General features: G+C 43.7%; 1 protein-coding gene across 1 annotated transcript in view; it reads right to left on the reverse strand.

Annotated features, from left to right (window-relative positions):
• Positions 1-15,874, reverse strand: part of COL4A4 (collagen type IV alpha 4 chain) — a 94,821-nt gene that overhangs the window by 13,056 nt on the left and 65,891 nt on the right. The window contains exons 35-42 of the mRNA XM_059703355.1: positions 14,981-15,088; positions 14,249-14,356; positions 8,702-8,773; positions 6,033-6,161; positions 5,823-5,936; positions 4,338-4,493; positions 3,460-3,567; positions 2,163-2,171 (exon numbers count right to left, since the gene is read on the reverse strand). Of these exons, the coding sequence (XP_059559338.1) occupies positions 2,163-2,171; positions 3,460-3,567; positions 4,338-4,493; positions 5,823-5,936; positions 6,033-6,161; positions 8,702-8,773; positions 14,249-14,356; positions 14,981-15,088 (804 nt within the window). The remainder of the gene's footprint in view (positions 1-2,162; positions 2,172-3,459; positions 3,568-4,337; positions 4,494-5,822; positions 5,937-6,032; positions 6,162-8,701; positions 8,774-14,248; positions 14,357-14,980; positions 15,089-15,874) is intronic.

Raw genomic sequence — 15,874 nt, forward strand, 5'->3', positions numbered from 1 at the left:
TTAATATAGGTGCTAAAGCATGACTTTTAACTCTGAGTTCACAGTGGAATTATCCAGGGCAGTTATAAAATACTGATGTCTGTATCCCGCCCCAGAAATTCTGGTTGAAGTGGTTCAGATGTGGCCTGGGCAGTGCCTGCAAGCTGGGTTGCCCAATAAACCCAGCTGGGGAGTTTTTAAAAAGTACTGGTGCTGGGACCCACCTAGAATTATTAAACAGGAATTTCTGGGGATGGAGCCCAGCTACCAGTAATTTTTCTCCAGATGATTCCAGTGTGGGCCAGGACTGTGAAGCACCAGGGCAAAGCTGCAGTTCTGACTTTAGCACATCTGGATCATCTGGCCAGACTGTTAGAGTCCGGAGCATTGAGGCAGCAGGGCCGGGCGGGCCCAACCACGGCACGTCTAACATGTTCCCGTGAGGCCAGTGGTGCCCCCTGGGCTCTCATTTTGAGAACCACTGTTCTAAATGTTTGAGATGTCTTTCTTCTTGGTTACATTCACATCTTTAAGGCATTTTTTTCTAAAGCTTCATTCAATCTCCCTGCAAACAATCCACAAGGAAGAAGAAAGAATAACCCTAAGCAATAATGGGAATAGCTAACATGTACTGAAGGCCCTGTGCTCAGTGCTTTACAATTGCATGCTCCCAGCTTGGGTATATGTGCTGCTGTTACTAGGGTGTCACCGGAAAGAAAGCTCAGGCTCAGCTAAATGGGTGACGTATCTGAGCTAGCACGTGGCAGGGTCTAGATTAGAATCCAGTATGTTCCGGCTCCAAACCTGTGTTCTTCCCGGCCACACCGTATTGCCTTAAGAGCTCTTAACATCTGTATGGTAAATGCCAAGGAATGCAGCATATTTTAAAACCTGTTTACAGGTTTTCTTAAAATTCATACAAATGTGCAAAATAATTTTAAGAACAGCAATGATAAAGCAGCAAGAAAATGCCACAATCACATCATTTTAGTCTACCCAGTGGTTAATGTGCCTGTGCAGATCGAATTTGAACCCAAAAGGACATTGGAATTTAGCCTCTTTTGTATATTGTATGAAACCACAGCAACACAGAGCTGCATGCATTTTTACTGTATGGAGAACTGAACATAAAACTTGTCTCTTCCATTGGGAGCAACTTGAGAGAAATGCAGGTGACTATGTCCCATGTTCCCTGCGTCATCGGATCGCTCACCAGTGGTGAAGGCATGGAGGAAGCAGGGAAGGGGAGTGGGTGTGGGGATGCATTTGGCTGGGGCTTCAGATTTAGGATTTTGATGTTTCTTCAAATGAGTTGATACAGACAGTCAGAGAGAGACAGTAAAAGGGTTGGAGTGAAAACTCATTAAATATATAACTAATTTTTAAACATCAACATTTAAAAGAGCAGGACCTTTTAAAATTATGATTTTGCTTTTCTTTATTTTTAAACAAACCACAAGCTGAAAGACAGAGGCCAAAACATCTCTTTTATGCACCGTAGAGAAAATATATGGCACCTGTATCCAGGGCAACTTTCATGGGGGTTAATACCAGGTGCCAGGAAGGAAGAAATGCGAGAGTTCACAGCTTTGCTTTCCTTCTTTTGAGAAACTCCATTCTCTTTGAAAATGCCAGACAGAAAATAACATGTTGCTTTTGCATTGTGGGGGGTTAAACGAACACTCGGTTTAAAGGAATAATAGCATTTTCGTTTTAACACACAAAGAAATTTGCTCCTTGAAAATGGCCTTCTGGTGCCCCAGGAAAGGCTTGTCGCAGCCCCTTACTGGGTGTTAAGGACCCGTCTTTTCATGCTGCTAATACCGCTGATTTTAGGGGTGTTCTAGGCATTTCCACTGTGGAGTTTATAAAAGAAGCTTCTGTTGGTGGGTACCGTGGCATCTGACAGAGAAAGCCGCACACTCTGTGCCTGAATGGAAACTATGGAAGCTGCGTTTGCACAGTCCCTGACAACCTGCAATGAGGCTCAGCAGAGGACAGGCTAATACGGGGTTACTATATCTGTAACGAGCAAGCAAAGGCATTAAAACCTAATATAATTACAGGACCCCCGCATATAAATATGTAACAACTTTGACTCCCAAATGCAGTGAAAAATGGAAATATAGAGATGGCTGGAAATAAGATTTAGAGGAAATTATTCATTTTATAGCAACGCTTACCTCTGTTACCTGGAGAGATCCAAAGGCAAAAACCGAGGCCGCACAATGATTTTCATATGGTAGAAAGAGATTTTAAATCATGAATTAGGACAAACATGAAATAGATTGTTTGAGAACATAAACAATAAGTTGAAGACAGCATTGAAGGCAAGCAGCATGACATTCAAAAGTCCATATAGTGTGTCCTGGTCGAGTGGCTCAGTTGGTTGGAGCATCATCGTCCCATACACCAAAAGGTTGCAGGTTCGATTCCCAGTCAGGGCACATACCTAGGTTGCGGGTTCAACCTCTGGTTAGGGCATGTATGGGAGGCAACCAATCGATGTTTCCCTCTCTCCCTCTCCTTTCTTCTCTCTCTAAAATCAATAAACATAAAAAAATAGCCCATAGTGTTACTGACCAGAACAGCTACGATTTAGTAATGGAGTTTTCATATCTAGAAAAACCTGAAATGAAACTCTTGCGCAACATAAAATTTGAGTTGATTTTTTTATGGAAAATATGCCCCAATTTAATGTATTTAGAAGTTCTGCCTATTTTGAAGGCTTCTGAAAATTCCATATTAATTTGCCAAGTTTTATAGGTTATGTAAAGAAAGGAAATATGAGATGAATCAGAGTATAAGCTCTCTGTCATGCTGAACTATGATCCACTATAGAGCAGTGCAGTTTATTTATTCTTTGGACTAGAGTGCTAATTTAGGAGATTGCCAAATATTCTGAACTGACACCACATTATCATAATATTGATTTAAGATCTTGAGAGATATTACTTCTGCCCATCTCAGATACACACGTCTGTTTGCCCTTTCAACAATCCCTTGGCTTATTTTGACACTGTGATGAAAACGTGTTGTCTATGGGGTTTAAATTAAATAGCCTTTCAACTTCATAGGCATTAATGCACTTTACAGAAAACATTAAATAAAACATCTAGCAAAACCAATGGGAAGCCAGGGATAGGAACTGATTATGCAATCCTCACAGAACAATAACCAACTCAGTCTTTGCCTCTTGGGTGAGGGAACACAGATTGATCCGTGGTTGAGATAGTATGTGTAAAATCCACCCCTAATGTTCCAACTTACCCATTCTAATAATAAATATTAGTTTACCAAGCAGGAGACTTTGTAGTGCAGCCTGAAGTAAACACAACGTTTATTTCAAAAGGACTGAACTCAGAAGAATTTGCTGCCTTCAGAAGAATTGCTTCTGAAAGATGACTGTCAGAGGAAGTGTTCAGGCGAAGCGCCCTGTGTGGGCTGCTGGGTGGAGAGGAGGAGGCATCAGAAGCTCACCTGCAGGCCCACGGGGCCCTTGTCTGCCTGGAGGGCCAGGTACACCCTTCTCTCCAGGTGACCCTGGAAGTCCATGTGGCCCCTGTGGCCCTGGGAACCCCATTGGTCCTAAAAGGAACATATAAAAACAAGGGCAGTGGAACGGAGCAATACCAGGTGATGACAGTTTGATGGACTGGATTCAGAGGCTCACGCCAACAAATGCTGGGCAAAGTTCGCTCAGGGTGGAGAGCAGTCTCTCACCTTCTCTTGTAAAACTGAGAACTGCCTATGTGTGAGGGAAACCCCAGAATCCATCAAAGGGACTCAGGGAAATGGTCCCATGATCAAGACAAAACTAAATGAGAGCGAGAGGCCCTGCAATCCTGAACTTCCTCTGGAGACAAAGGACTGCAAGTGAAGGAAAATTAGGGAAGACGCTGTGCTACCTGGGGAACAGACTCCCAGACCTGAGTCCCCACCACTCTCCTTCTCACTCTCAGTTTCCCCCACCAGCCATTCGGTGCCAGGCACGTGCTGCCTCAGCTCCTCCTCCCGCCCACGAAGTCCTGCTCATCCTGCACGGTTTAAATCAAGCTCACCACCTCCTACGTCTTTAATTACATGTAGCCAGCATTATATTTCTGTTGTTCAGTTCTGGTCTAAAAGATTACCACGTATGCTTTTAGGGGCTAAAGATGAACTTGTATTTCTCATTTTACTTGTCCAACAATTACCTGAACTTTAGGACTCTCTGGAAAGGAAGGACAATTGGGCAATATAGCCACTGATTCAACAGAAAGTAAGAATTAGGTCATGGTGGTCCAGTACTCCAGACCCTCAGTGGCAAGAGAGCAGAAGCCTTCACGTACTACTTAAGGAACAACTCGCGTTCATACCTTTCTGGCCATCGTTTCCATCACATCCTGGGAGGCCTTTGGGTCCCGGAGGGCCTGGCGGGCCCCGGGGACCTGGAGGCCCCGGCAGACCACAGTCTCCTGGATCCCCTTGCGGAAGGTCAATGCTCCCAGGGGGCGCTGGAGGCCCGGGGGGTCCTGGCCACAGGGAGGAGGCAAGAGGTTCTTTCAGTCAAAGACAAGCCTGTGCGCTGGCTGCCGGAGAGCTTCCGAAGGGAAGGAATTTAATGGTTTGCAAGCAAGGGATGGAAGGAATTAGAAAAATAAGAAAATCAATTGCGTCAGAAGTGAAACAGAAAGTAGGTCTCGTGGAGCCTGAGAAATGGTGTAAGTAGTCTGTTAGTGGCTGTTGGGACAAAATGAACCCAAGCAAAGCCTTCCTTTCCTTCAGAGCCATTCCTTTTGTTTGCATTGCTATCCCATTGCTTTAATATGGTAGAGGATAGGTGGGTGGGTGGGTGGGTGGGTAGGTAGATAGGTAGATAGATAGATAGATAGATAGATAGATAGATAGATAGATATAGATGATAGATAGGTGAGTGGGCAGGTAGATGGGTAAGTATGTAGATTACATAGAGAGATGGATGGATGGATGGATGGATGGATGGATGGATGGATGGATAGATAGATAGATAGATAGATAGATAGATACACAGATGAATAAATGATATACTTATGAGAAAATCTGGCTGATGTGAAAGAAATGTTCACTGTTATAATCATATTTGAAAACAAGTGTCTACACATAAAAATTGAGCCCAAATTTTATTCTACTAAAACTATGCTGTTTTAAGCAGTTTTATTTTGTAGTAAAATAGAATTATATAATACTGTAACCCCACCTTTACTAAAATGTTTAACACTTAAAGATGGTGGTTTGTGTCTCTCTTTGATTAGGAGGAATGTGATGATCTGCATTTAGCAAAACACTGCACTGAGCCACGCTCTTCCCCCATTCCCTGCCCAGCTCTGGTCCACCCATTGGTTAAATATGGCCTTGCTGGAGTTTATCCCTGGGAAGTGATGAGAGGAGCGAAATGGACTGTGGGCAGCACAGGGAGAGCTCTGTCTCTGTGTGTATGCCAGGCCTGGGCCCTGTCACTCTGGGCCAGTGGCAGAGGTTTAGGGGGCAGGTGCAGACACCCACAGGCAGGATGAGATCCCTGCCCCTGCTACAGCCTTGCACACAACGTCAGGCTGGTGATGGGAAGGGCTTGCTCTGACTCAGAGTTTGTACTCACAGAGAGGTGGTCTGATGGGGTGTCATAGAAGAGTGAGGGGCCTGGGCTCTCCTGGGTATGGTCCTGCCAGCCCACCGCTGCCCCCTCCCCCCCACCTTTCCATCTGCCCAAATAACGGGGCTGCTAAGGGGCTTCTCCTCTGCCATCCTCTGGTCCTCCCTCCCTACAGAGCTGGCAGCATCTCAGGGAAGGGGCATCACCAACCTTTGCCAGGATTTTCCCGTACCTCTTGGACCATCGGGGCCAGGAGGTCCTTGATCTCCAGGCGGACCGGGGTCAGGAAAATCACACTTAGGAGGTCCTCCTGTGGCACCTACAGGACCAGGAGGTCCAGGTCTCCCTGAGGATGGACATGTCCAGATGTGAGCCTCATCACATTTGGAAATTTTGATTTCAGTATGGAGGGGGGCGGGGGTCAAAGCATTCTGCTTCTTACCTGGAGGGCCTGGCGGACCTTTTTCTCCAAAAAGGCCTGGAGGAGAAATTCCTGGGTTCCCGGGGTCACCTGTCTCCCCTTTCAGCCCAGGCATTCCCATTGGGCCGGGTGGGCCCATTTCATTCAAACCTTAATGTAGAAGACAGCATTAGCACTGTGTCTTCTCCCTGTTTGTCCCAGTGGTCGGGGTGTGACCGGGAAGCAGCTGGTTCTGCTGAGACCAACCTCAGCTTCAATGGTGACCCAAATGGCTGCATACGTTTCCCATTTGACCATCTACTCTCTTAAAACCCATCATACTGGTCAACCATAGGCTTGATCTACTTTATAATTATTTTCCATATTTAAAAAAACAACCCAGTGACAATACCAATTGTCTAACCTCTACAATGGAAAAAGTAAAAACAGATGAGATCCAACAATGCGCAATTATGAATAAACTGGTTTGAAATGGAAGGTGGAAACTGACATGTAAATAGAATTATTGTAAACTTTCACATTGAAAAGATGGAGCATCATTGGTTGTTTGGAGGGGACACATATTATCAGACTATTTAGAACAGCCACTAAATGAATCCTACATGGCCCAAATTTTACTTCTTGGCCTTCTAAACTGTATAAAGATTCAACAGACTCAAATCTAGCAGCACAGCAATTCAACCCTTTTCCCACAGTCCCTCAAATCTGTGTGTCTGACTCCAGCTACCTTGTCTGATGGTAAGCTATTTTTCTGAGAAAGTCATGCAACAAATGTGCATTATATTAAAACTAGGGGCCCGGTGCACGAAATTCATGCATGGGGGAGAGGTGTCCCTCAGCCCAGCCTGCCCCCTCTCACATACTGGGAGCCCTCGGGGGATGTCCTAGTGATGGCTTAGGCCTGCTCCCTGTTCCCCTTGGGGAGCGGGCCTAAGCCACAGTCTTGCCTCCCTTTGTGGGAGGTGACCAGGCTGATCAGGGGAAGGCACCAGCCCCATCACCCCACTGCTGCAGCCACTGCCAGTCACCACAGCCGCCAAGGTTTTTTCATCAACACGGACTCCAGTCCCTTTACCATGAAAAAATGACAACTTTCTTTAGGCATTTTCAAGATGTGTCTTTCATAGGATATGACATTTCTTTATTATTTTTTTTATCCTCACCTGAGGATATGTTTCCATTGATTTTTAGAGAATGTGGAAGAGAAAGGGAAAGACAGAGAGAAACATCAATGTGAGAGGGACACTTTGATTGGTTGCCTCCTGCATGAGCCCTGACCTGGGCCCTGGCCAGGGAGGAACCTGCAACCTAAGTACATGCCCTTGGTCAAAATTGAACCCAGACCCTGTGGTCAGCAGGCTGAGGCATTATCCACTGAGCCAAACCGGCTAGGGCAGGATATGACATTTCTTAGCCCTCCAGCAGCAGACTTTATTTTTTTCGCCAGGAGTGTGGTGAAAAACCCTAGATCACCTTTTTGGATTCTTATTACCCAAGTTACTAAGAATATTACCAGTAGCAAACGGGGAGCTTAGCCAATGAGCGGTCAGAACAGGTGTTTCCTCTGTAGTTCACACCAATTGCCAGCTTGCCCCCCCTGCCCAGGCCAGATGCCTCAGCCAGAGGTGTTGACCCCCATCACCCTCCGATTGCCCAGGCCTGATGCCTCAGCCAGAGGCGTCAGGCCTGGGCAGGGGACCCCCATCTCCCCCGGATCACCAGCTCAGTCCCTCACCCAGGCCTGACGCCTCAGCCAAAGATGTCAACCCCCATCACCCTCCAATTGCCGGATCGGCCCCTCGCCCAGGCCTGACGCCTAGACCAGAGGTGTCAGGCCTGGGCAGGGGACCCCCAGACCCCTCCGATTGCCGGCTCCGCCCCCCACCCAGGCCTAACACCTCTGGCTGAGGCTTTAGGCTTGGGCAGGGGCGCCCTCGCAGCTCCAATGGCCGGCTCTGCCCCTGCCCCGGAGCCCCCTGGCTCAGGCCCTTCCTACACTGCTCAGGGCCCACACGGGGCCTACCTCGGAGTGACCTGGGTGCCGATGATGTTCCTGGGACCCAGGCCACTGGGCACCTATGTATGCAAATTAACGGCCATCTTTGTTGGGTTAATTCACATACTCTGCTGATTGGCTGGTGAATGTATCAGAAGGATGGTCAATTTACATGTTTGTCTATTATTAGGTAAGATACCGGAACAAACTAAAATGCAGTTGTTGATAATTATCTATTTGCTATGTCAAAAGTAACAGTAATTTGTTCAGGTAATTTGTTTCAGCAGCAGGCTGTTTGAGAGATGCTAAAAGTGCTAATGAGACCCACATGGTTGTACTTGGCAATACTTCACCTAAAACAAAACAAGACAAAAAGAAATCTGGACTATTTATTTGTTCTTCATAACATTGTGAAATCTTGCCCCACCTAAGCAATTTCCCAGTGTATTTTAGTAGAGAGATCATCCTAAGCAACATCAACAAAAGGCACTGTTACCAATCATCCCCTCTTACTTTGGGTTTTCTCAAGTGTCCTTTTCATATAAGTCATCTTCAGCACTAAAAGGAGTCCCATATTGTGTCTCCGTGCTAAGCCAGTTTCCTTGCGTCACAACTCACATTGTGAGAAGTGAGGAGATACCTACCAGAGGTCCACTGATTGCAGGTAAGTCTCTCACGGAGGGTTTCCTCTTACCTGAAGCTCCTTTGGTTCCTTTCTGACCCTTTAAACCGTGCAAGCCATTCAGGCCGGGTAACCCGGGGGGACCTGCAACATATCACAGGCCTGTGACTCCCGGGAGGAGACCAGCCCTTGAACTTCACTGGCCATGGTTCCCAGGCCCCTCTCAGAGGGGCGCCTGCTGATAGAGATGGACAGATTCTCTAGGTGGGAGCCACGAGAGCTCACAGTCTACACACCATTATCAGGGCTGAATCCATGCCAGTGGTTATTATCTATCATTCATTTGATGAACATTTTCTGCCAAGACTGCTTAACACACCCATTTCTTTGGCTTTAAAGTACTGCTGTGAGTTGATGACCATTTCAGGACCATCTTCCTCTCTGACCAAAAACAGTCTACAATTACTAGATCGTGGTGTAGGCAGTGACCTTCAATTTTATGACAATAAAATCATCCTAGATGAGGAAGGAGATTGGATGGGAGCAAACCCAGGCCTCCCTCCTCCCAGGTTCAGGATCTTTCCACTCTACCAGACTTTTTAAAAAGATATTTTTATTGATTTCAGAGAGGAAGGGAGAGGGAGAGAGAGACAGAAACATCAATGATGAGAGAGAATCATTGATTGGCTGCCTTCTGCACTGGGAATTGAGCCTGCAACCCAGGCATGTGCCCTTAACCAGATGGAACTTGGGACCCTTCAGTCTGCAGGCCAACGCTCTGTCCACTGAGCCAAATCAGCTAGGTCAGTCAGGGTCTTTAAATTCTCATTTCTTCAGGATCTAGTTAGGTAGATGAAGTAAGACAATAAAGACAGGTGGGGCCTGGGGCATACTGGGGAGTATATACCCTCTCTAATTTTTTTTAAATAACTGTGCTGCTCAGAAAGATCAGGCCTGAAGGTCAAGTTTGGCTGCAGCTCTTTCTTTGCAACCACTTGTTTCAAAGAGAATCATTCTGATGCCTCTTTTCAGAAACAAAATGTATTTCATGATGACCACTGAAACTTCATTCTCTGCAGTTAGATGGGATCTCATTCACACCTTCATCTTCTTTCACAATCTTCTATCGGACATCTATTCTCTAAGGAGACATCTGCTGACCTGGCTTTACTTAAGTTGTCACTATATATTTATCAATATATAGATATATAAACTACATATTTAAAATATGTTTATATTATATAGTACATTATATTACAGTATGAAAATATATAGATTTATAGGAAGGCAGTAGAGGGAAGGAAAGGAGGGAGAGAAGAAGGAAAGAAGGTAACCAATATGTACAGAACATTCCAGGTACTGAGCCCTCTGCCATGTGCTTCACACACATCTTGCTCCACTGATTAATTTAGGGAAAGAATCTTCTCCTCAGCCCCTGGCCATGCCTGGTAACCTTCCTCTTTCATCAATGGTTCTTCCAGCCAGTAGCTGCCCATTCTCATCCAAGGCTGTAAGCCCCTCAGTGCATAGCCAGCCATTCACTCAGCTTATGGTCACATCCCTTGGATTTGTGATACTGACAGCCTCAGCTTATAGGACTAATACCCAGAAAGTGCCCGTCCCTATGCCGTGACACCCACAGAGAACCCCATGATGCCCTATGGTAGGCTCACGCTGTACAACAATCATGTCTGGATAACTGGTTTATTTGGTGTAAATTAATTGATTATAAGATCAGATCTTATTAATCTTTCTATCTGTATACCTGGCATATCTCCTGACGCACAGTAAATATTCAATGAATGTTCATTGAATGAGTGAGTAAACCAATGAGTGAGTGAGAAAATGTGGAACGTGGAGGGGGAAGGATTGAACAGTTGGGGAAAAAGCTTTAAAAAGAAGTGGACTACCATTTCTATTTCATGTCTCATCTTTCTGTGATAGATTTATAGTAAGATTTGGGGAAGTTAGAGGTATCCATTTGTATATAAATAATTCAAGTGCTAACTATTATATGTTCACAAAAGCAAGTTCTCTGTGGACTTATTAGAAGATAGAAGTTAGTTGGTTCCATTTTATTTATTGTCAGTACTTGAAACACACAGTCATTCTATTTTTAAAATCTAAACTTTAGGGTTGGGGAAGGTAAATGAAGGGTAAATGGTGATGGAAGGAAACTTGACTTGGGGTGATAAACACATTATACAATATACAGATGATCTATTGTAGAATTGTATACATGAAACCAATATAAATTTTATTAACCAATGTCACCCCCAATAAATACAATAAAAAATAAAATAAACTTTAGATTGGTACAAATAAGCCATATTCTCTTGCACCCCCCCCCCAAAATATATTTGGGAATACACCCTTACTTTCCTTAAAGATCTTATTTCCTTATACTTTTAACAGTTCTGGTTTAGTTTATTTTCTAATCATCTTTCCTATTTATGAGCCAATGTTCCAAGTTTGCACTAAAAGAACACACAGACCTTCCTCCTCTGCCAAATCTAGATATTTACTGCAATCTATCTGAAATGATAATAAATTTCAAGATTACTTTGTTATTTCCATGTGTTTTGATCTCCGGGTTAAGCCACCAAGATTGATGTCTTGGGGGAGCTGGCTGGGGGTGGAATGCCCTGGCTTCTGCCAACTCTCCATTGTCACATCAACACGTCCAGATCCTGGCCTGTCACAATCCCAGGCCCTCGCCATTGTTGAACTGTCCGACCCTTATCTGACCCAATGTTATCTTTCTAAATTGAATGCAGCTACATCTGGGTAGGGTTTTAAGGGCAATTTTTCCTTTTTACTGAAAGCTTTTTATCAATCTCATCTCTAAATCAGAAAGTTGTTCATGCATAAAATATATACAGTACAGATGAGAGGCAATTAAGCTAACAAAGCACATTCCTTGATAATGAGGACTTTTATTCACCTCTGTGGATGGCTTCGGCTAACAACCATCACTTAAGGCTGCATCTCCCTGCACTCGCAGGCTGGGCTCTCCCTCCAGTCAGAGGGTCTACCCTCCACTCCAGCCTCCAGCCATAATTGTCACCCTAGCCTCCAAGTCAAACAGCTTTGTCACTGAATCTCCACTTGTAGGTTTTCTTCTGTCCTAGAGCCGAAAACACTGTTCTATCTCCAAGAGCCTTTACACAGGTTTATACTTTTAATAGGCGACCTATTTGTTGGGGACTTTCCTAGTTCTAACACAGGAAGTTCCACAGCCTGACACCCCCCCCCTCGATTCCAGGCAAACTGGACAGCTGGTCACCCTAATGTTAAAGCTGATGGGAAAGAGAGACCTTCATGGCTATAAATAACAGTTGAGCAGAGTTGAAAACTTATCAAAACAGGTTCTGAAATACAATTTCATTTTTTTCCAAAATTCATAAAGAAATGCACAAGGGCATAAGACATGATCCCCTAACCCAGGGAGCGTCAGTCCCCAAATGTGCTTAGTGACAAGTGCTGGATAAGATAATGAGGAGCCTAGAGAAACAGCCCCAACTTGACAGAACAGGGATCCACCCCCAGAATGGCAAGTGTTGTGTGTGTGTGGGGGGGGGGGGACAGTAGGGGTGAGCAGGAGGAGAACACTCTAGTTGTGAAAAGGGAGAGAAAATATTACTTGGCTGATAAAAGATACTCCAAGGTATTTTATTTCTTATGAAATATTTTACTTGCCACCAACCAAAATAACCCAACCAAATGAGTCCTTGTCATGCTACGAAGTTGTCTTTCGGTCCCCATTATGCCAATCCTCTATGAACGCCCAACTAGGAGCAGAGTGTCTTCCTTGTAGAGGGCATGTGTACTTGGAAATTTAAGTCTAGGAACCAAGCCATTTTCAGCATATGTTTAAGTTAAAGTTTAAATCTGACTGAACACAAGCAGGACTCAGAATCCATATGGCCCGTTCTAGCAGAGCAAACAACTTTGAGTTCAGCAGCTGGTTTGTTCAAACAAGAAAATCGGGCCCCTTGACTTATTTAGCACATACTTCAAATATTTAATTTCGCAGTTCAAAGTGTTTCTGCTGGAGTGTGGTTCAATTTTATACCAGCATGATAAAAAGCAACAATGGATTTAGATGGTCGGAGTTCTAATCTTTAGGAATCTGTTTCACTGTTTTGTTTCTTTTTAAGACTGGCTGTGCAATAGGCGGTTTACAGTGAAACAGTGCCACCACGTGGTCGGGAGGCGCACTGCGGCATCCTTCTGCACACTGAATACTTGAGTGGATATATTTATTTCCTCACCTTCTCTTCTTAACAAACTTATTTTTTCAAAGCACAGAATTACGATGTGATTAGAGATTACCTTCAAGTAATATTTATTCTATCAAATTCATTAGCTGTTAGGTTTTAATATAACATATACTGAACTTATGTAATAAACTAATTCAAGGGAAGGAAGAATCAACAATAGTAGATTGAGCCTTGTCATTTTAGTCAGACTGGGTGGATATTGTTACGGCACCAAGACACGAAAATGCTTACAATTTTACTGAACTTGGAGGATAGAAAGAAGTGGAAATACAGTAGAAGTGGTTAATCATGGAAAAAGTGGGAGGGAAAAGAAGAAGGAGGAGGTAGAGAAAGATGGGTTACAGAAATCTATCAAGTAAGGCTTGAACCTTCAACTGTTGATTGGGGTGAAAACCCTCATCTTCATTACTACTAGCTCAGATGTTCCTTCTTCTATTGTCCATTCCTTCATTTATTAATTTATTCATAAATTTAAAAATACAATAACCAACCAATAGACATATTGGGTATCTACTGAGTGCCAAGCATATAAACATAGTCCTTGCTTTTTAAAAAATCACTTGGCGAGAAAAACTTCTAAACAAACAAATGTTATACAACGTAAGTATTATTAGGCTAGAGGTACACACAAAGTACCAGTGGAAAAATATTTTATCTAAAATGAAAGCAATGAACTGAAGAGAAATAAGTACCATAGATGAATGGGAGAAGGCATAGAAATTTGTTAAAAATCAATTATATAATTCTATGGCATTATGTTATATTAACCAGACCTATATTATAACCCATGTTTAAAGACCGAAAAATTCAACCAGGAAAAAATGTTTCTTCATCAACAAACGTAATGAATTCTAGTTCCGCCATAGCATCTTATTTTTCCCCCTTCTCCCTTCCACTTATCACAACTGGTAAATACATATTTATTTACACATAGATATTTAATATATGTCTCTCCTACTCAACTGTGAGCTCTATAAAGGAGGAACCATGTCTATTTTCTTCAAAACTGGGTACTGAGTATCTGGAATCTAGGACAGAGTAGGAGCTTAACTATCTGAGGAGAGAATAAATGAATAGGCCTGAACATTATGGAAAACACTGGGGGAAGTGCCTTGGAAAATGAGATGGTATCAGCATCATTTTGATAGGAGGCAGGCCAGGAGGCTAGATGGGCACTGCCTGGAGCCCTGAGTGAGCAAGTACAGGCAGGGGCTGATGACATTGGTGGGGAAGGGCCATGACCAGGAGCAATGTCACTCAATGCTGGAGAGCCACTACGCATTTGCCCTCATTGGCCTGGATTTTTCTGATGGGCAAGGATTCCTCTTTGACTTACCTTGTATTCCCGGAAGACCTGGTGTCCCTGGATACCCCATGAGGCCTCTTGGTCCAGGGTCCCCCATTTCTCCTGGATGTCCCTTTGGCCCAGGCATCCCTTGATCACCTGAGGATGACAGGGAGGTTTTGCAGACACCCAGATGGCACATGAGCTACAGTAACTGGGAGGGTCATCTATGTTCTTATTATATGAGGTACTTGAACCAGGAACACTGTTTTATTACTTTTTCTTCCTAGGCCTCCTGACTCTAGGGAGAAAAAATACACTTAAGCTCAGAAGGAAAAAATACACTTTTGAACAATTAAAGTTGCCAATTATGATGTCTACTCTCACTTTATTCTGAATCGGCAGGAAGAGGAGCCTTTACAATGCTGTCCTGTATGTGTGATATTTACCTTAAGTCTAAAGGAGAAAAAAGAAGCCAGCATCCTGAACGGCAGGTAAATTAGGAAGGGTGGGAATGGAGCGCCACCCCTTTGTGCCTGGCACCCTGTTAGGCCCTTTATAGGTGTTGACCTAGTCTTACTCCCAGACCACCCAGGGAGTGAGGACTAGCTCCAACTGACAGGTAAGGAAGGAATAGGGAAGTTTGGGTGACTAGTTCAAAGTTCTGGTCTGGGAAATGGCAGAACCAGAGCGGAACCCAGGTCTGAGTGAAGGCTGGTTCTTTCTGATGCACCATGAGATAGATAGGTGTCTGGGAAGGTTCCAGGCTTCTTCCCAAGGTACCTGGACACCCTGGTGGTCCGGAGGAGCCGGGCAGTCCTGGCCTTCCTGGTGGTCCTCTGGGCCCTTGAACACCGGCCAAGCCCTTCTCTCCAGGAGCTCCCAAATGCCCTAAACAAAGAAAGATATGAAAAATCTGAGTGGTTGTAGATGCTCTTCAAGACGGTGAATCTATAAAACCTCCAACTCAGCCCTTGTTATTCTTTTCTAGTCTTACTTTTTTATATTAACAATTTTCCCATTGAGAAGATAACTTTAAGGAAAAATTAAAAACAAAACACCTATAATCCCACCACCTTAAACAATTTTTATATGTATACAAAGTGCAAATAATACCCACAATTTTATATTCTGATTTTTTAAATTGGCATTGAATCATAAGTAATTTTCCAAGTTTGTCATCATTTTCCTAATTCTTGTTTTTAAGTGACTGGCTCATAGCTTACTGAGTTCACCTAAATTTAATTAATTAATGCAAATGTTTCCTACTTTCGGCCACTCAAGTTTTTTCTCTTTGCTATTATGCATAATGATTTTTATACATCTTTAATACATTTTTCTACTATTACATTATTTCCTTAGAAAAGTTCCTAGGAGTAGAATTTCTAGGTAACATAACATTTTGGGTCTTTTTCTTCATTTTAAAATGCTAAGATATTTTAAAGTAAATCACAGACATCATGGAATTCCATCCCTAAATATTTCAGGAGGTATGTCTGAAAAATAACATTTTCTTACATGGACAAAATAACATTATCACAGCCAAGGAAATTAATAGCAATCCTTAATATAATCTAATACTCATTCCATTCTTGAATTCCCCCAACTATCCCCTTAATGTCCTTCACAGCTGGCTTGTCCACACTGGGTTCCATTCCAGAAGCACACATGGCATCT

The sequence above is a fragment of the Myotis daubentonii genome, chromosome 7, assembly GCF_963259705.1.
Source record: "Myotis daubentonii chromosome 7, mMyoDau2.1, whole genome shotgun sequence".
NCBI lineage: Eukaryota > Metazoa > Chordata > Mammalia > Chiroptera > Vespertilionidae > Myotis > Myotis daubentonii.